Source organism: Penaeus monodon, chromosome 7 (assembly GCF_015228065.2).
Source record: "Penaeus monodon isolate SGIC_2016 chromosome 7, NSTDA_Pmon_1, whole genome shotgun sequence".
Taxonomy (NCBI): Eukaryota; Metazoa; Arthropoda; class Malacostraca; order Decapoda; family Penaeidae; genus Penaeus; species Penaeus monodon.
In genome coordinates this window covers 12,450,752-12,470,751 of record NC_051392.1, presented here as the reverse complement: position 1 = coordinate 12,470,751, position 20,000 = coordinate 12,450,752, and the positions used below count along the sequence as shown (strand labels likewise).

General features: G+C 48.7%; 1 protein-coding gene across 3 annotated transcripts in view; it reads right to left on the bottom strand.

The window, feature by feature from the left end:
- Window positions 1–20,000, bottom strand: part of LOC119575097 (proteoglycan 4-like) — a 114,010-nt gene that overhangs the window by 92,319 nt on the left and 1,691 nt on the right. For all 3 annotated transcript variants that reach the window (XM_037922504.1, XM_037922503.1, XM_037922502.1), the window contains exon 1: window positions 19,158–20,000. This exon is cut by the window's right edge. In XM_037922504.1, the coding sequence (XP_037778432.1) occupies window positions 19,158–20,000 (843 nt within the window). The remainder of the gene's footprint in view (window positions 1–19,157) is intronic.

The window sequence follows — 20,000 nt, the reverse complement described above, 5'->3', positions numbered from 1 at the left end:
AAGAGAAGTACAAATGCTGCAACAACACTACTCCTAAATCCAGCCTCTACTAAGTTAACTGAAACAACATGCAGCATTGTTCCCAATCTCTCAACGCATGCCCTCCCGTGGTCACCATTTAAGCATAAGAAACAAAACAAGAAAGAAAAACAAAAGACAAAAAATCTAAAAAGAGAAAGCAAAACAAAGACAAATCCCCAACTAAGCTAGAATCAGACGCTGGAATGCACTGAAGAACCGAGCATCACGCCTCCCCTTCCTCGCCTCTCCTTTCCTCCTGCATTCCTCACGACACTTTCCCAGGGTCGCTGGCAGCTGCTCCTCAATATCCCCATCCTCTTACCCCCTCCCCCCTCCTCATACCCCCCCTCCTCTTTTCCCCTATGGCCGGCCTCCGAGCTAAACAAAAGCCATTCCAGATCCGCTGCATCTCCTCTGTTCGACGAGCAAGACAGAGGGAACCATCAGCGCGGGGATTAAGATGCATTGTGCTGCGGGACTTGAGGCTTCACTATGCGATAGGTTACAAACACGTGGGTAGGCGTAGGAAAACAAAAAGAAACAGACAAAATAATACACTCACTCACGCCCGGGCGCACATACGCACGCGCGCGCGCACACACACACACACACACACACACACGCACACGCACACGCACACGCACACACGCACACACGCACACACGCACACACACACACACTCGCACTCACACACGCACGCACTCACACACGCACACACTCGCACTCACACACACACACTCACACCACGTGTATCACCCCCCCCCCCTTTGATCTTCTCCCTCTGTCACCCTCAGTAAGGTTATCGCTCCCTAATTTTCGAGGAGGAGCGGACTCTTAATCCTTGAGCGAGATTTTCCAGGAAGGTTCTCGAACAACTTATCATGAGATGCTTCCTGCTGATCGGCGCCGAGAACAAAGGCAATTATTGGGGAGTGTTTTCGATTGGTAGCAGTAAATGGATAGTGAGATGGGGAAGAGGGAAGAGGGAAGGAGAGAGAGAGAGAGAGCGGGAGGGGGAAGAGGGAAGGGAGAGAGAGGAGAAGAGAGAGAGAGAGAGAGAGAGAGAGAGAGAGAGAGAGAGAGAGAGAGAGAGAGAGAGAGGGGAGAAGAGAGAGAGAGAGAGAGAGAGAGAGAATAGGAGAGAGAAGAGAGAGAGAGAGAGAAGGAGATAGAAGAGAGAGAGAGAGAGAATAGGAGAGAGGAGAGAGAGAGAAGAGAGAGAAGAGAGAGAGGAGAGAGAGGAGAGAGAAGAGAAAGAGAGAGAGAGAGAGAGAGAGAGAGAGAGAGAGAGAGAGAGAGAGAGAGAGAGACAGAGAAAGACAGAGACAGAGAGAGTTTGTGTGTGTGTACGTGCGTGTCAGAGTAAAAGAGAAAAAGAGAGAGAAAGACGCATGCAAGAGCGTCCATGCATGCAGATGTAGTTGAACACCGTGAGAAGGGCGAGGATGGAATAGGGTGACCGCAAGGAGAGAACCATCCCATCCCATCCCATCCTATCCTGTCCCGTCCCATCCTATCCCGTCCCGTCCCATCCTATCCCGTCCCGTCCCCATCCTATCTATCCGTCCGTCCGTCCATCTATCTATCTATCCGTCCCATCCTATCCTATCCCGTCCCCATCCTATCCCGTCCCGTCCCATCCTATCCTATCCCGTCCGTCCACTATCCGTCCCGTCCCATCCTATCCCGTCCCGTCCCGTCCCATCCTATCCCGTCCCGTCCCATCCTATCCCGTCCCGTCCCGTCCCATCCTATCCCGTTCCGTCCCATCCCGCCCCGTTCCGATCCCTTCCGCCAACGTCGTTAAGCTCGTGATAGGGACATCCGTGGCCCTCGATACACCCACCCACCGACTACCTACTTCCCATGAACAGCCCCGTCCCGTCGCAGCGCCCCTGAGTCATGGGAAAGGCCCCGAAAAAGTCCTACTGCTAACTAACGCACCGAGTCCCTCTCACCCAAACCGACGCGGACGATGCTGTGATCCCGCAGGCCAGTCTATGCGTTAAAATTAGCCGAAAAAAAAACATGCTTCACTAGTCTTTTCCCCTTCGCGTAGGACTATATCGCCAGGATTATTTCAAGAAATCCCTTTTCAAGCCATAACTTAATAAATATGTAAACAAACCGTCTTGTTTTAAGTTTTTTTTATCTCAACATAAGGATTGAATATAGAAAACTAAAAGGAGGAAATCGGGAATGCCTGACATAAGACGAAAGGAAATCGAGGTGGATTCCTGCCGCATTCCCCCCTCCCACCAGGAAACCTTGCAGGAAACTTAGCTGTCGGCAAGACCTCCTCCCGCAGACGAGAGGAACGAGAGACCGGCGCAAGATATCGATCTCGACTGCAACTTTGCCCATTCACGCCCTTGAAACCCAACCTTCAAAACAGGCAAATTGCTCCCTGAACGGACCTGCCTAATGGGCTTCTTAAGTCAAATCCTAAAATGGAAAAAAGCGGCGAACAATGGGCCTTTTGAAGCCGTGGAGAGAGGTTAAGGCTCTGAGACGCCGTAGAGCAATGAACCATTTCCTCGGCGGGGAAGCCATTGTGTGACCCTGCTTTTCCATACGCTAGGCTGGGGGAAACGAAAGGAGGAAGGAGAAAGGTAGAAGAGGGTGAAAGAACAGGAAGAAAGTGGAAGAGGGTGAAAAAGAAGTAAGAGCAGGGAGAGGAAGGGGGTGAAAGAAAGGAAAATATGGGGGCAGAGGACGGCGAAAGTAGAGGCTGATAGTTTGAAAAGGGAGGAAGGAAGATGGAAGAGAAGGAAAAGGAGAAAGAGGGTGGAAGAGAATGAAATGGACGAAGGAGAGATGGTGAACGAGAAGGAAATGTGAAGCAAATGAGAAAGCAGGAAGTGGAGGAGAGATTAAAAAAACTCGTGATAAGATAAACAACTGGAGGAACTAATGAACATTTATAAATCATATCTGGGCTGCGAAAGAACAAGGAGAAAAAAGTTGAAAATAAAATTAAATAAAAAAGGCAACATGATAAATTACTATTAAAATAATAACTGACACAACTGAAAAGCTACGAAAAATAACAAATATAGAAAAAAAAAAATGTAGCGAACGATCAACAAACACATGAACCAGAGACAGATGGAAAAGGGGAGAAGGAGAGAGAACGTATGCAGCGGACCACCCGAATCAAGAAAGAAGAGAAGACAAAAGACACGAGGGGTTGCCGAACGGGCCATTTGCAACGGTGAGCGGGCAAGTATGCACCCCCCTCCCCCTCCGCCCCATCCTAATCCCCAGTCAAATGCCTAAACACTGCCTCTCCCGCTGTCGCATCTCCTTATCCCCAACCCTGCGCATGCCTAAGCACTCCATCCTCTGCATTCCTTTTCTTCCCCACCCTGCCGATACCCAAACATTCCCCTGCCCGATTCTCCTGCTTCCTAACCCTGCCGACGCCTGCACACTTCCGAGTCTTGGCCATCCTTTACGCTCGTGCTATATCCCCTGACGGAAGCGAGCGCTGAGGGCAGAACAACGACGCCTAAGCCAGCACGCCAAATTGATTCCGCTCTTGCCTCCGCCCGACGTGGCAAACAGGAAAGAATACTCGCGGCGGCAAGGAAGCTTCCGGGATCCAGCGAAACGGGAGGGCGGCGACGGAGGCGAAGAGGTCTACCTTGACTGGGGTGTTCACGCTCGAGCACGGCCCACTGAGCCGGCCACCCAGAACAAACTCTAAACAGGAAACATACGGGCGTAGTAAGCCTTCTACATCCTCAAAACAGCCTACTCGGCCTTGCTGGACACGTGCCCGGGTAAAGCCTCGTTCACCGCATGCGCCAACGGCTCGACCGCAGTGGTGCCCGCAAACCGAGCCACCGATCTGCACTCATCGTACCGGTACTTGTTAAGATTTCCCGTTTCGGTGAAAAATCGACTCCCTCAATTACTGTTTCAGTGTTCGGGATACGTATGCTGGAATAAATCCATTCCGGCACTATTTCAAGGCAGCCTAGAAGCCGAAAAGGAGCTTCTACAAAACGTAGCATATACTCTATGCATCTTGCTACACCTTGACCTGATCGACCGGATCTTTTGAACCAACTCCCAACAAACTGGAAAGAAACAATACAGGGGATACCTTTTTAAATGATAAAAAGAATGAACAAGAAAAAAAGAAAAAGAAGCACACGTTTATCTAACAGCGAATGACAAGGCCAGTACACAGTCAAGGTAATCAACAATTAAGTATACGAAAAAAAAGGCTCTGTACGTGCGCCAGCAATTCTACTCCCTTGTTTCGCACACGCACCACAGCCAGCATGGACTCGTGGACGCCCTCCCTCCCATGACATCTACCCACCAACTGTGACTTCCAGGAGCCCCTAAGATTCCTCACAGCAAAAAATACTCCCTCTCGTACTTTGAACTTCCATGCAAACAGCTGACTATCTCCGGTTGCCTAGTGTCGCCAGATCTTTTTTTCAAATCTTGGAAGTGGGTTGCCTACGTCTCTGATGAAGGAAAGAGAAGAAATCAAAGACTGTTCCGTCTTATTCTTCTGCTTCAAAATTATTCATCAAGTGTCGGTAATAATACGGGAAAACAGGTTATCCTAACACACCACCGACGGGAAAGGGATAACGGATCAGTAATAGAGTACTTGACAACTGTCGCCGGTGAGGGTCCAGTGCGCACGCGGACTTCCTCGTGCAAAGCTGGTTCATTCCCCGAATCTTGCTGCATCCAACCGAAACTTCAGTCTTGCTCGCCTAAAAGCAGCGTTTAATACTTAGCCAAACGAGTTTAATGTGCATTTGTTAACATAAAAACATAGGCTTGGCTGGAAGAGCAACGAACCACAATCAGGTTAACACTGAGCTTCAAGGTTAGACTCAGCATCAAATGACAATGCTGCCCACTTTGGGTCTACCCTAAACATGTTACACAAATATTCTTATAATTCAAACAAATTGTAATTTAAGCACTGACAAAAATAATAATGACCGGAAAATATGCACATTTACAAAACACCACGATGAATTCTCAACTGCTCGGCGTTATACTACAACGAACGGATTATCATACACTGCAATTCTGTCAGGGCATAAAACTAAAGGTGCATGCGACGTAATCTAACATCAACCGAGCTAACATATAAAAGCGTGCAATAAACGTGGAAACTAGGCCTCCACGAAGCACGAGCGAAACTGTTAACCGCCATCACCATCTCAGGCTTCAACATCATCTTTCACAACAACCTTGATAGAATGTCAATAGCGCCGACTCGCCACAGCTGTTATTACCTTAGACCAACATCCAGCATCGCAGGTCTGAAGTGACCTAGTGTTAGCTGTGAAGTACTAAAGCAAGCGCTTTCAACCAAATCTTGTATAATAGATGCCACTGACTAGCCATGCATTGCACAGAACGTTTCAGGCTCAACCAGAATTACAATTACCGTTTTCAAAGCGAGTCACATAATCATCTGACAGAGCAGTTTGCCATTTCATACGTTCAAAAGCGTTCAAAAAAGTCAGTCTAAACAGTAAGTCCTGTTCAACAATGAGTATCAACCAACATTTTAATAATAGAACAGGCAAATGTGCCCTCACTCAGCTGCGATACTGAAGAACATTACGCCATGGCCATAAACAAGCAGCACGTCCGTTGTGAGTGTGAGCATGTTATTGTCGGTCGGAAATATTCAAGCCCTCTATCGGGAAACCAGATTTCCCCACTTCAAAACAGCGCACAGTTTCAAAACAAGCCGACGCTGGTTTTATCGTTCGTCCCTGTTAGATATTTTGCAGCTGCGACGCCATTCTTTATCCGAACTCCCTGTCTTTCTCTCTCCTATCTTTATCGGAAAAAGTCACGCCGGTCTCACGTCAGCCATCTACCATACCGGAAACAGTCTAGTCAATAGTAGAAGTCTTTCAAGATGATTCTGCTGCGGTTTCTTGGCCTGTCGCCACAACGACGACATTTGTGGCTATCATACCTCCTGTTGACAGCACGCACTACTTTCCTGTCCGTTATAAGTAGTACCGCCGCGCCTCCCACTCAATGAACATCGCGAATGAATACACTAAAAGAACCTAGTAATTCTGTTTTCAGTAGTATCCCATTCAAGCGCTGACTAAATGCCGTGCATGTAGAGGTGTATTATCTAATACAACCGGTACGGATAGCATGTTTCCTGGTCATGCTGAACTCGTGTTGTCTATTCGTCAGTTTACATGTGACGCTGCATTTTTTTCAGTCCCCCTGGTTCAGACCAGGTTGAATTGTTATCCATATCATACTGGATTATATAAAATTTTGCGTGTGTGTGTGTGTGTGTGCGTGTGCGTGTGCGTTCGTGTGTATGTGCGTGCGCGTAAATGCGTGTGATATGAGAGAGAGAGAGGGGGGGGGTCGAGCTTCCACGTAAATGCTGCAGTATGTTAAAACCCCTTGCTCATAACCCACCATAAACAAAAGGGACCGAGATGTGTCCGACATGACGAGAATCCCCCTGTTCAACCGCCGAGGGAATTCAAATCATATTCCGCTCCCTACCGCCGCGACCCCGAGAGAAGACGGAACACGCGACGACAAAAACACAAACAAGCAACCCCTTCCCCCCTCCCCTTTCTTCCCCAGCCCGAGCCGCCGATCTCGCGTCCACCGTCCCTCCATACTAACCAAAGCCCCCACTCCCTCCACTCCCCCTCTCCCTACGACAAATGGGAGGAATATATATCACCGAAGGACTAAAGGAAGGATACGGAGAAAGAGAGGAAGACGAAGAGAGATGATATGATTCCAAGGAAAGAAAATACAGTGGGGGAGAGGTCAAGGAAATTAGATAAAGGGAGGAGGCTCGAGGAAGACCAGGGGGGAGGGAGGGGAGGAGGGGGGGAGAAAGGGAGGGAAGAATAGGGAAGGGAGGGAGGGGGGAAGAAAGAGTGTGTCCAAACCAAGACGGACTCGCCAGTACAAGGGGTGTGTCGCCAACCTGCTGGTGACCGACACGGTAGCCGCTGCCAGCACCACAGCGTGACGCTTGACTACCGCCCCGTGTAGCCGTCACCCCGGTCATTCCGAACAACCCTTTCCGCTGAAGACGAGGAAGAAACGCTTTATCAACCTGACATCACTTCAAACAATCGATCCAACCATGCAGAGGGTGTGACGACCGTGTGTTCGGCTGACAAGAAAGCAAATAAGGTTGCGTGTGAATCAAGGGGAAGGGCGCGGTGGGGAAGGGCGCGGTGGGGGGTGGTGGGGGTGGGGAAAGGAGTGGTAACGGTGGGGAGGCGGGGAGGGAAGGAGGGGGATTAGAAGAAGGGAACTTGCCAGCTACACCATATGGTACCAAAGATACACATAATCCCGTTCCGTCTCCCTCGCACTCATTACCTTACAGTGATGGGCGTGGCGTATTAACAGCGGGTGTGGTGTGGCGCGGGGAATGTCGCTGTAGAGTGATGGTGATGTTATGGTGATGTTAATGTTAGGCGAGGAAAGGGGGGGGGGAGGTGTAAGGTAATGCCGTAGCGAAGGATGAGGTGGGTAGGATGATGGGGGTGAGGGGGGGGGGGCGTTGTGATGAGTTGAGTGAATTCTATCCAAAACAACAAGGCTGTGCTAGATGTTGAGTGGTGTGCTAAGACGCAGTGCAAGATGATGCAGCAGCCTGGTAGGCGTGTGTGGCACAGGCAAATAGGCTAATAAGATCGGCGGTCGGATGTTGCAGCACCTCTAAAACACTGAGTCAACACGTGGAAGAACACACCCCAAGGTCAACGAACGTGGGCGGAGGGAAAGATAACGAAGGAAAAACCTAGCCTGGGATAAGCCTAGTCAACAAACAGCCTCCATTCCCTTTAAAAAAATGAAAATAAAATGATCCCTAGTGAAGTTTTTTTTTTGTCTCTCTTTTAAGTCACAAAGCCCCGGAATCAGCAGCTCCAGAGGTTTAATAAGGAACAATAATGCATGACGTCACACTCGAGGATGATGATGGTGGTGGCGGTGGCAGAAGTGTACCAGGAGGGAGCAGCTACGGCGGTCATGAATCAGCTGTTCTGCGTCACGGATCAGCTGTTTTTTCTTTCTGCGGCCAGTGCACGTTGTTTGCTTTACTGCCCCACTAACTGCCTACGAGATGGACTGCCTACATAAGCTGTAAGCAAGTACGTAAGCTCGGATGGCTTGCTCTCTCTGTTCGTCGATGAAATTATTTTTATGTGTTTTGATATCGTGTATAAACATCGTACGAATCGCATCTTTTGATGAATGAACAAAGGGGTGTTTGTGTAAGCGTATGTATGTGTGCGTTGGTGTTTTACGGTCCCTCTGTAAACATGCCATTTGCAAGGACTGAATCCAAAACAGCTTTGCTTTCAAAATACATTCAAAGCTCACAGCCAAATTATACTTAAATATGCCTTCTCGACTAATTTCCAAATCACCGAAGCAAGAAAGGAAGAAGTGGGCAGCAATGAGGAAGCGTTTGAGGAGGGGAAAGGGGAAGCGGGCAAGCACAGGAGGAAAGGGCAAGGGGCTCGCCTCCGCAGGGAAGTAGCAGCCATCGAGGTAAACGGGTCAGGTGCAGCAGCTGTGCCACGCTGGAATTGCTACACATCTATACGAGCCGCGTCCTACATTTCTCTACATCTGACCCCGTGATCACGGGGGCTGAATGAAGCCTAGCAAAGGCCGAATTGTTGCGAGGCGAATGCGTCTAACAGCTTGCATTCAACTTGCATTCAGCTACAGACACAAACACCAGAAACTGTTCAGCATAAACACCGGACGGAACTGCTGCTTCCGGCAAACCTCTGCCCTTTTCGTGCATTACAACAACCCGCAGTCGGCAAACAGGTAGGCTTACTACTCATTACCATGCCCTGCGTCAGATTCTCATGATCGTCGCCTCATGCTTCAGTTCCTTTCTTTCGCGCTCCTGCATCCACTCTTCTATCTTTCTTTCTTTTTATCTTGCTTGCTTCTCTTGGTCGCCTTTGTTTCTAATCTTGCTTGCTTCGCGTAATCGCTAACGTGCAGGTACCTCCCCTCTGGAATCGATTAGTTTCAAAGACCCTTTTCAGATTCCCATTTCGTCTGAACTTCCCTGAGCCGATATTTCTAAACCCCCTCTTTCAACCTAACTTTAATCCGACTCACATTTCCTTTAAGACGCAAAATTGCTATTCCGGGACACCACCGAGAAAAAAAAGAACGTTCCCCTTTGGTGTTGCCTTGCGTTGCCCTGGCCTGACGTAAAGGCAAGACGAGGGAAGCCAGCTGGGCACATTCAACCAGCAGCTGCGTGATAAACGTCTCCATTTAAGGAACACTCCTCATTGCCTACTTGGTTTCCTTCAGCGAATCCCCTTCCTCCGCATTCACTAGCATCCTTCCTTCCCCTGCTTCTGACTCGCGAGGGATCTATTAACAGGATCCCCTGCTACTTCACTCCTACCTGTGTGTTCTCACTCAAGGCTTATCGGCTTACCTGTATGGACGCGGAACATATCAACTGCAGTGGCAGGACTGGACCTTAATCAATATGGATATGTATGAACGGCACACATGCATATGCAAACAAAGGGGTGGGAAGGAAGAAAAATAGAGAGGAGAGAAGGGAAGGAAGAGGGAAAGGGGGAGGGAGAGAGAGAGAGAGGGGGGGGAGAGAGGGAGAGAGAGAGAGAGGGAGAGAGAGGGAGGGAGAGGGGGAGGGGGAGGGAGAGGGAGAGGAGGGAGGGAGGAGAGAGAGAGAGAGAGAGAGAGAGAGGGGAAGAGGGAGATTGTGTGATGGTGTGTGTGTGTGTATGTGTGTGTGTGTGTGTGTGTGTGTGTGTGTGTGTGTGTGTGTGTGTGTGTGTGTGGAGAGAGAGAGGGGGGGGAGAAAGAGAGAGGGGGGGGAGAAAGAGAGAGGGGAGGAGAGGGAGAGGAGGAGAGGGAGAGAGAGAGAGAGAGAGAGAGAGAGAGAGGGAGAGAGAGAGAGAGGAGAGAGAGAGAGGGGAGAGAGAGAGAGAGAGAGAGAGAGAGAGGAGAGAGAGGGAGAGAGAGGAGAGAGAGAGAGAGAGAGAGGGAGGAGAGGAGAGAGGGAGGGAGGAGAGGGAGGAGAGGAGGGAGAGAGGGAGGGGAGAGAGAGAGAGAGAGAGAGAGAGAGAGAGATAAAACGAAGAGGAGAATGAGAGGGAGAGGAGAGAGAGAGAGAGAGAGAGAGAGAGGAGAGAGAGAGAGAGAGAGAGAGAGAGAGAGAGAGGGGGAGGGAGGGAGGGAGCAGGGGAAAATGGAGAGAGGCCAGGGGAAAGAGGAGAGAGATAGAGAAAGGAAGAAAGGGAGAGAGAGAATGGGCGGTCCACATCCACGAACTCCCGTCTTACTTTACATAAGTTATAGATTATAATTACTGCCGAAGATAACGATGTAATAGCTCAGCCACACAATTACCGCGGGGGCTAAATTGCGGACAAACCACGCTGTACATACATAACGGATGTTGCACATGCAAAACATCGCTTTAGCCCCTAGTTCACAGGCACAATCCGAGAAGCCTGGATTCCATGCCGTTTTCTTAAATGTACGGCCAGATCAGGGGAAAAAAATCCCATTAAGTGTAGACAAATAGCAATAATGTCGGTAACGATGATAATAATATCGGAGTCAAGTTTCTATACCGAAGCAATCTTCTCCACACAGGGAAGTTAGCTGTCACACATACACTGCTCTACTTCACATTTTGAGAAATGCATGCTTACCACGAACGCCAAAATATCCCTCGTAACTGACGGCGCCAATCAACAAAGTAGTCTGGTCAGTTTAAAATCCTTGTTTACTTCCAAACACCATCTCCACAAAGTCTCCATTTCCAAGACAGAGACTTTAATAATAAAAGAAATAACAGAAACAACAACAATGGCAATAATTCTGGCAAACGAGGATAATACATGTCTGACGGGAGATGGATGAACAAAGAAAGGAGAGGATTGTCCGAGGAAATTATGACAGTGTGGACCAAAAGAATGGAGAAAATGCCAGGGAAAAAACAAGACAGTATGTAAAGATGATGAAGATGTCATGAAATAAATAACTGCAAAATAAACAAAGGGAGTAGATGTTTGTTCACAAAGGGGGGCTGAAGAGGCGATGACAGCATAAACATCAATAACCAACCACAACATATGACGAGGGAAGAGCAAGCGATGTCTTCATCCAGCGGGAACTTTCTCCTTAACGCATCGTCATCAAGCAGCACATTTCTACATAAGGGAAAATGTTGAAAAAAGGCCTCTATGATGGAGAGAAAAGGACCTCAGGGAAAAATAGATAAGAAAATAAAGCAGTTAGGGTTACACACCCACTAACAGAGGATTGCATGCACAATTTCTTCATAAACGCCCCAATAGAGCGTGCAACGAAAGAAAAAGACAACAAAAAAATCAGCCTAAAGAAGAGGGAACAACAAAGCCAGAACAACGAGCGGATGCGAGCGAGCGAGAGCAGGACTTCCAACCAAGTCTGATCATCCGCCCAGTTTATACCCGAACACGACCAAGTCATATCCGTCCTACCAGACCGAAGGCGGGGGGTGTGGCCGACGTGTTCCGAGGGGGGGGGGGGGCGCACGGTGCTTGTTGTTCAACTTACACTTTTTTATCTTCCTTGTGTCCATTCATCTTTCTTACGTCTGCTGCCATTCCGCGAATCAGGAGCACAAGTAAAAGGCCCTTTACACAAAATAGAACTCGAAGTCCTTACACTCACCTCATAGCAAAGCCTATATATTACCAAGAAAGTTAAATTTATTCGGATATCTATGATCAATTAAGACCTAACGACGCATTAAGGAAAATCCAAAAACTGGCTGAAAATTGCCAACCCTCCTGCCCCCGTCGCCGCCGCAGTCAACAACCAGCTGACCTGGACTGACCTTCAGTGGGTGAACAAGCCATATTAGTGTGGTGGCGGAGGATGGTGTCGGGGCCTGGACATGGTCACTCGCACCTCCCGCCTTCGCTCCAAGTCCCCCGCATCGTCACAGTCAGTGTTGTTGGCGTGCTTACCCCCCACCCTCCCCCACCCCGCCCGTTAACCCCTACAAAGGTTCCTTATATCCCTTAGAGGTGACTTCACAGCCAAAACCACAACATGATCGCTGTCCCGACGCCATCATATGCAAGTAGCCAACCCCAGACAGCACCAGAGCGCCATCAGTTGGGATTGTGACTCACATAGCATTGTGAGGATATCCTGGGGAATATTCGGAGGACCTCGAAGCAATCAGCCAGATGCACGGTACGAGTCTATGTCGCTAGGAATGGAAACCGACTGTGCCCCTCTGCATGCCCTTTTAAGGAGTCTTTGGGGCGAGTCCTGCAGCCTGTTGCCAAGAGCGGATCCGGAGGGGAGGCGAATGGGGATAAAAGTTCAATGTAAATGAGTTCCTTTTCCTCAGAGCAACCAGGGATTTGCTCGTGAGTTACTGAACGTCGATTCATTTTCTGCGAAACTCGATCGGGACTCAATCTCCAATATCAACGAATTCTTAAACTATATATGTCAAGGGTGCGCAATGCCGTGATCTCCTAAGCTATAGACAACCCTTTCCATTCTCGCACTCAGACCGACGCTCTTGAAAAAATATTAAATAAAAATGAAAGCGTGGAAGTAAAAGACCAAGAAACGTACCCATTAATACCAAGAATCATTAAGGTCCGAGAAAAGCATTCAAGTGCATTTTCGTCCTTTGGCCCCATAGACCAACAAGAGAGCTGTACTGAACACGACAGAGGCTGCAAGATACCCCATGGCCGCCCCTCCCCATGGTTGGGTTACACATGCACCCAGCCTCCTCTGGTACACTCCGCCACGGCCTCGCTCGCACGCATGCCTCGCTCATGACGCACCGTTACTTTCACTCACTGACTCTCCTACTCACTCACTCACTCAAGTTATTAAACCGTTAATCAATCGTTCACTATCACGGTTAGACATATTCAAATTCATCCATTCACTAGAAAGTCACGAAATTACTTAACTCCATTTTTGACATCCATTAAAGCGTGTAGGATAAACATTATTTAATTTGTGTGCCAGTTTATCTGCCCGATCACAAAGTCAACACTGCATAAAAATGTCCTTAGCCTTATAAAGCCTCTGGATAACGGGAGCTTCCCCCTTCTCTTTATCACGCCCTCACCCCCACGGCCGCAATCTACCAGTCAATCCGTCAACTCTATCCGCGCCCTCCCCCTTCCCCATTCCTGTACATTTCTCATTTCAACTTTTAAAAGCTGTCGCCCGTTCATAATTCGACATTTGGAACTTTCGCCACATATATCAATCACTTTCGGGAGCAACAGTCACTTTTCACTCTCGCATGTTGCACAGTAGTTTCTATCAGTTTGCAATCCCCGGCTCGGGGGTCGGGGGAAACATGTTTGTTAATTACGCGAAACCTTCTCATCGACACTCCTTTCAACGGCCTCCCCGCACCCCCTCATCCTGACGGCCGCGCACACAGCCGCCCCTCGCCCCTTTGTGCTTTCCAAACCCTCACCGGCATCCCTGCAGACTCCCACCCCTCCTTGTCTTCTCCCTCCTCCCTTGCCTCTCCAACCTTTTCTTTTCGCGGGCGTCTCGGAGAGCCTCTCCCCACATCCGAATCCCCATCGAACTCCCCTCTACGCACACCCTCCCCCACCCCCTTCCTTCATTCGCCTCTTCCCCTCGTGCACTCCTTCCCCACGCTGGTTACGTCGCTGACGGCAGGCCGGCGTGACCGAGGAAACCAGTTTGCCCGCCGAGAACTACTTCATTATCTAATAGCCAGAATGCGTGCGGCTGTCGGGAACGTGTAATCACTGCCTTTTTTATGCGGCGTTCCTGGGGAGGAAGGGTCTGTCAGAGGGCTACCGTCGAATGAAGTTCAGGACCTTGAACTCAAAGGCCGAATGTAGAGTTCTAATCACAGGTACTGCAACTTATTCCCAAAGATAGTTATACCAAGACCAATGGTAGAGAAAACTCATAAGCATTTAATCTAATGCACAGGCATGGATAGATCAGGTAAAAAAAAAAAATCTATGCGACCCCATATGCTGCCTCGAAACAAAGAAGCCGTGTCGTGAACTGCTCCGCCACGCAAAGTCGGCACGAGGCCCGGCTGGTGATGCGTGGCTCTTACACTCCTGTAACCCCTCCCCCCCCCCTTCCATGCAACACGGCAGGTCACCGACTGCAGGTCAGGAAAGCTCGTGGCTGCCGCGCGTGACTCGTCTTGAGGGAAAGTTGGTGCCCACACAGCAAGTAGCCTTTGTGAACTTTTCACGTGAGCCAAATCCTTCCCCGGTTGCATGCGGTTTTACCTTGGGAGCTGACGGAGGTTTCGATCTGACGCCCTTTAACCCGACTTTCAATCATCTATTTTCCCCTGTAGAATGCCGGTTATAAGTTTACGTCACGCACTTCGTTTCGTCAGAGAATACAAATTAATTTTTGAAATACGAATGAATACCATACTTTCCTTCCGGGTTTTCCACTCGTGTTTATACAACATAACTGCCCGGGTGAAGTACCTTACCGCAGAAATAGAAAGTACGTTGCCACAGACCATGTGCCGCTGTTGTAAAGCTCTCGACCAGATACCATCTATAACTGTATATAAAAAAAAATAGCCACAGGACTAAGCACACCTTTCTCTCGTTCGAAATATAAAGAAAAAAAAAACAATTGACATATCCAGCGAGTTCCAACAGATCAACGGCATGTCAAACGGCGGACCCCCCCCCCCCCGCCCACAGAAGAGCAGTGGTCATGGTTAGGCTCCTCAAGGATACGCCATCCCTAACGAACTTCCAGAGGGCGCTCCCTGGTCATGGCCGCCCCGCCGTCCACTCGTTCGGACTCTCTGCATCCAGGAGGCGAGAGCGCGTTTGGACGAGTGGGCCGAACACCTTGAGGTTTTAACGGTCCCAAGACGGTGTTGACATAGCTGCCCCCTTGGCTGTGGTATGCTGCACACAGGTATGGTAATAATACGTCCATTTCCAGGGCTCTAGACTGAGAATGCATGAAGTTCATACCGAGTTCATATTGGTATACATACGTGGCCTCTACTAACTTTGCATCCCCGGTTCAAGAAATCCCAGACATTTATGCTACGATGAAAAAAAAGTAAAAACGTTTACTACTTGAAACAGGACGAGTCTCCAATTTCCAACAGCTCACGTCATAAATAGAACGCCCCTTCACCACCACCACCCCCATAAAAAAGAATCAAACAATCAATTTCAGACCTACACAACGCGCCGCCGAGATGACAGTCTCCTACTTTGCATATCCGGCTAGGCCTACGTCAACACACGTGCCCCCCCCCCGTCCCCCCACGTTCCCCATAAATTCCAACAAAAAAACATAGCGTTATCACCTGCCATAACCTCGACACTCACTATGACTATAATCCTTACTTGTGTTTTGCGCAACTGTTGATCTATTTGCCTTAATGCGCGTTAAGTATGCAGCCCCTTGCACGTGCTATCTTCTGCCAGTGACGAGTTAAAAAAACTCTGCGCCGCTCAGATAGAAAATGATCAAACGAAAACGGTTTCCGTAAAAGTCGACGACAAAAATACCGAAATTTGATCCCACACAAACAAAAGCTTCTTTTGCCTTTACTTTTATGTCCTTTTTTCTCCCTCTATCCATCATACACCCTCTCTCTCTCTCTCTCTCTCTCTCTCTCTCTCTCTCTCTCTCTCTCTCTCTCTCTCTCTCTCTCTCTCTCTCTCTCTCTCTCACACACACACACACACACACACACACACACACACACACACACACACACACACACACACACACACACACACATACACACACTCACTCTATCCCCTTTCATTTTCCCTACCTCTAAACCCTAGCAAATAATCTATCAAGACATTAAATCGCCGCGCAACATAGGACGATCTCTACATGGTGAGCTGTGGAGTGCGTGTTACCAGACAGGATGTGTTCTGTCACTATCTGATAACACGCGTCGACACCGCCGCCACCACCACACTCGCGCCGAGACCAAACTTCTGGTGAAGAAGACCTTTGATTAAGAATAGCTTTCATAGTGGTGCATGATTCCCGTACATATGCATACATACATGCAAATATGCATCCATATATCTATTCAACCATACATGTATAAATACATTCACATAAACCCGAACACGAACACACACACACACACACACACACACACACACACACACACACACACACACACACACACACACACACACACACTGAAAACATATTTTTTCTAAGAGAAAACACCCACTTTCCCTAGGTTTACACCAGACCAAAACAGCTAGGACTGTGCGGTACACTCCTGGTCTGCATCGGTCTCACGGCGGTCAAAGGTAGCTCAGTTTACAACATACAATTAACAGTCACATACCACACCGAGAGTGGAGGTTCGAGATCACACAACCTTCCGAACTGAAGATGTTGATGATGGCGTAAACAGGCAGCTACATACATATTCAAGCAATCGTATACATACATAAACATCCCGTATATACTGAAGTTGAAATAGCCTATGTGTTATTTCGACATTGGTATACATATAAAGAGCGATAGCGAGAGAGAGAAGGAGAGAGAGAGGAAGAGAGAAAGGGAGAGAGATAGAGAGAGAGAGGGAGGGAGGGGGGGGGAGGGGGGAGGGGGGGGGAGGGGAGGGACGAGGGAGAGGGAGAGGGAGAGGGAGGAGGGAGAGGGAGAGAGAGGAGAGAGAAAGGGAGCTAGAAGGGAGGAGGGAGGGAGGGAGCAGAAAGAGGGGAGTGAGGAGAGGAGGGAGGAGAGAAAGGGAGGAGTGAGAGAAGGGGGAGGAGAGAGAGAGAGAAGAGGGGAGAGGAGAGGAGAGAGGGAGAAGAGAGAGAGAGAGAGAGAGAGAGAGAGAGAGAGAGAGAGAGAGAGAGAGAGAGGAGAGAGAGGGGAGAGAAAGAGGAGAGAGAGAGAGAGAAGAGAGAGGGCAGAGAGAGAGAGAGAGAGAGAGAGAGAAGAGGGAGAGAGAAGAAGGGGAGAGAGAGGAGAGAGAGAGAGAGGGGAGAAAGAGAGAGAGAGAGAGAGAGAGAGAGAGAGAGAAACCGACAGACAGATAAAGAGCCTGACAGAGGGAGAGACAAAGTGAGAGAGGTTAAGAGCAGATCCGTTGGCCGATCACTCAATCCGGGAAAGGGACCATCCCCTCCAGGCTCTGCAACCCCATCCTGTTCAGTGCGAGGGTGATGACTAGATCGTGTCAACAATCACCTGACCTTTTAAATCTTGAAGGCGAAGCTTCTTACGTGGCTTGATTGCTTAAATCGAATGAGAGGGAAGAGGAGGGTTAAAAATATACGGCTTAAACATAGAAGAAATGCACAGGCGACATCTTCCTAAAATTAGATACATGCATGGAAGACCAAGCATCATGTTAAAGTGTAACAAAGCTGAAGTCACAGCAGCAAACAGATTTACAGCCGACACATCACTTGTTCTAAATGTAATCATGCTTAGCTTAATAAAAGAAGTTGCTTAATAAAAGAATGTATTCAATAAACTAATGGCAGACACCCCCGAGTCCTCCATCCTACAATATTGTTCACAAACTAGATGTTATGCAAAATTCCCATATGTGTGCACCATGCATACAATTATGCATTCATGGCATGTATACAAACTAGTGCAGAATTTACCCTCTTTAGTGTGACTAGGCGCTGAATCTTGTGTATGAACACCAGTAACGGGATACCGTTATGGAAATGTATCCCGGCGTGTAGCATAACCTAGTCCAAGATTACTTGTCATTCAATTAATGGTTAAATCTTGTGTGTGTTCTGGCTGTTAAGTCAAGATAATGGTTAGTATAAAACTAATAACCACTTTACATTTAGGCTTTTCCCAGCTTCGCTACCCTGTAATGATGCGCCATATTTTCAGTCCGCACGACCACCTGTGTACCACTTCGGCCTGGCAGAGAACGACTCTTATTAGCATTTTACCTGCTTTACGACGAGTACGTAAGCAAGAAGACCTTGTTCTAAGTACGGGTGATGCAAGACCCCTGCTTTAGCAGAACCCTCTAGTGTGCTTGATTTATGCCTCACTGTAAATACTTTATGAATAATCCTGCCAAGTGAAGAATAAATAATACACATCTCGAACACATTTGAACGCTCCAGTTTCTTACAAGATCAAAATAAACTGTACCAGCAAGCACTTGTATTACCTAGTACACTCACAGTCAGAATTACTCTGCTGTCGATAGCACAATGAGTTAGACGGCATGTTAGTAAGCTCGTGTATGACCTAGTGAGAACAACAATATTAAGTGTGACCTAGCTCGGCCAGAGGTCTGTGCAATAACTGGTCCGACTGGTCTCCGCAGCTCACTCCTCACATCACACACTCATCCACCAACAACCCTCTTCGGGAAAAAAATCAAGAGAAAACGAAAAAGCAAAACATTAAAACACAAATTTCATACAGTAATTCTAAATAGAAAGTGGGATACGCGATAGCAAAAGACAATAGAACAGCTAAGCACAAAAGTCACGTCCACAAATCTTAATTCGTTTCTTTGTCGTGACGAGAATCAAGCCCGAAAGTTAAGACTCCTGTCTACTAAAGAGAAAAAAGTGGCGACTAAAAAGAGCGTGACCTAGAGCACAAAATAATACAATACTCCAGATTCCCGGATTCTGTCACGGATAACACAGCAGATCTGTGCATGACAGAGCGCCCGTATTGCCTCAATTGATCATGACACGACGATCCAAGAGACAGCTCCTTTGATTTTAACGATGAATTTGTATGACAAGTAAACTAGTGGATTTTTTAACAGAATAACAAACCCATCTTGGAAATCCACAGACAGAAAACCGAAGTAAAAAAAAGAGTTTACATGGAGCTAACTGATATGCTGACATCAAAAGTGCAATGGCAGTTTCATAGACACTATAGAACAACATTGAAACAAGGCCAAGGAGCGCTTGCATTTGGGTACAGCTGCTGCAAGGTGAAGCAACATCGACCCGACGTGAAAGTTGCGACGAAGAATATAGCTGCAGATTTAGGGGGGAGGGGAAAGGAAGGGGCGAGATACGGGGGTGAACTCAAAAGCTCTTCGGACTCACCTCAGGTCTCCGTTTGGACAGGTCGATGCCATCGTTCTCGATGTAGTCCGGGGTGGTTTTCTTACTGGCGGTGAAGTTGAAGACGATGGTGTTGTTCTCCTGCTGGTGCCACCTGTCCCTGAGTCCTGCCGTCTTGAGGGGAGGCGTGGAGAGGCCGCCCGCGCCGTTGGTGGAGGCCTGCTTGTTGGAGGTGTTCACGGCCTCCACCAGTGAGCCCTTGCCCGAGGACCGCACCAGCTCGTCGGCGGGAGAGGGCTTGCTGAGCACTGGGGACTGGGGGTATTCGCTTTTTGGGGGGGCCACTTTTTTAGGGGACCACTTAGGGGGCTGCTCCACTTCGGGAGCGGATTTCACGGGATCCACTTTCGTTGGAGTAGATTTTACGGGATCCACTTTCGTAGGAGTAGGTTTCACAGGATCTACTTTAGTAGGGGTAGGTTTCACAAGTTCGACTTTGGTTTCTTTTAAGGGTTCAACCTTAGACTCTAACCTCGCAGGAGGTTCCACTTTGGCAGTCTGTTGCTGTATCTGCGGCCGCGATTTTTCCACGTTCTTGAGGTTCTCCTGTAGGACGCGATCACTCTCCTGTGCCCTGTCTGCCTTACTACTGAAGGCTGAGTGGGTGGGCACTCTGTGCGAGGCCACGGGCGAGGCGGGCAGGGGCGTGGGCGTAGGGGAGGAGGGCCTGGCCGCCTGCAGCCCTGACTGCGAGTTGCCAGCAGGTCGAGTGGCAGCAGTGAAGTTGAATTCCTGAGAGTGGCTCTCCTTTCTGATGTTGGACACAGCTGTTTGGGATACCCTCTTCACGCCCTCGTGCGCACTGCCGCTTTCGCCGTGGGTGTG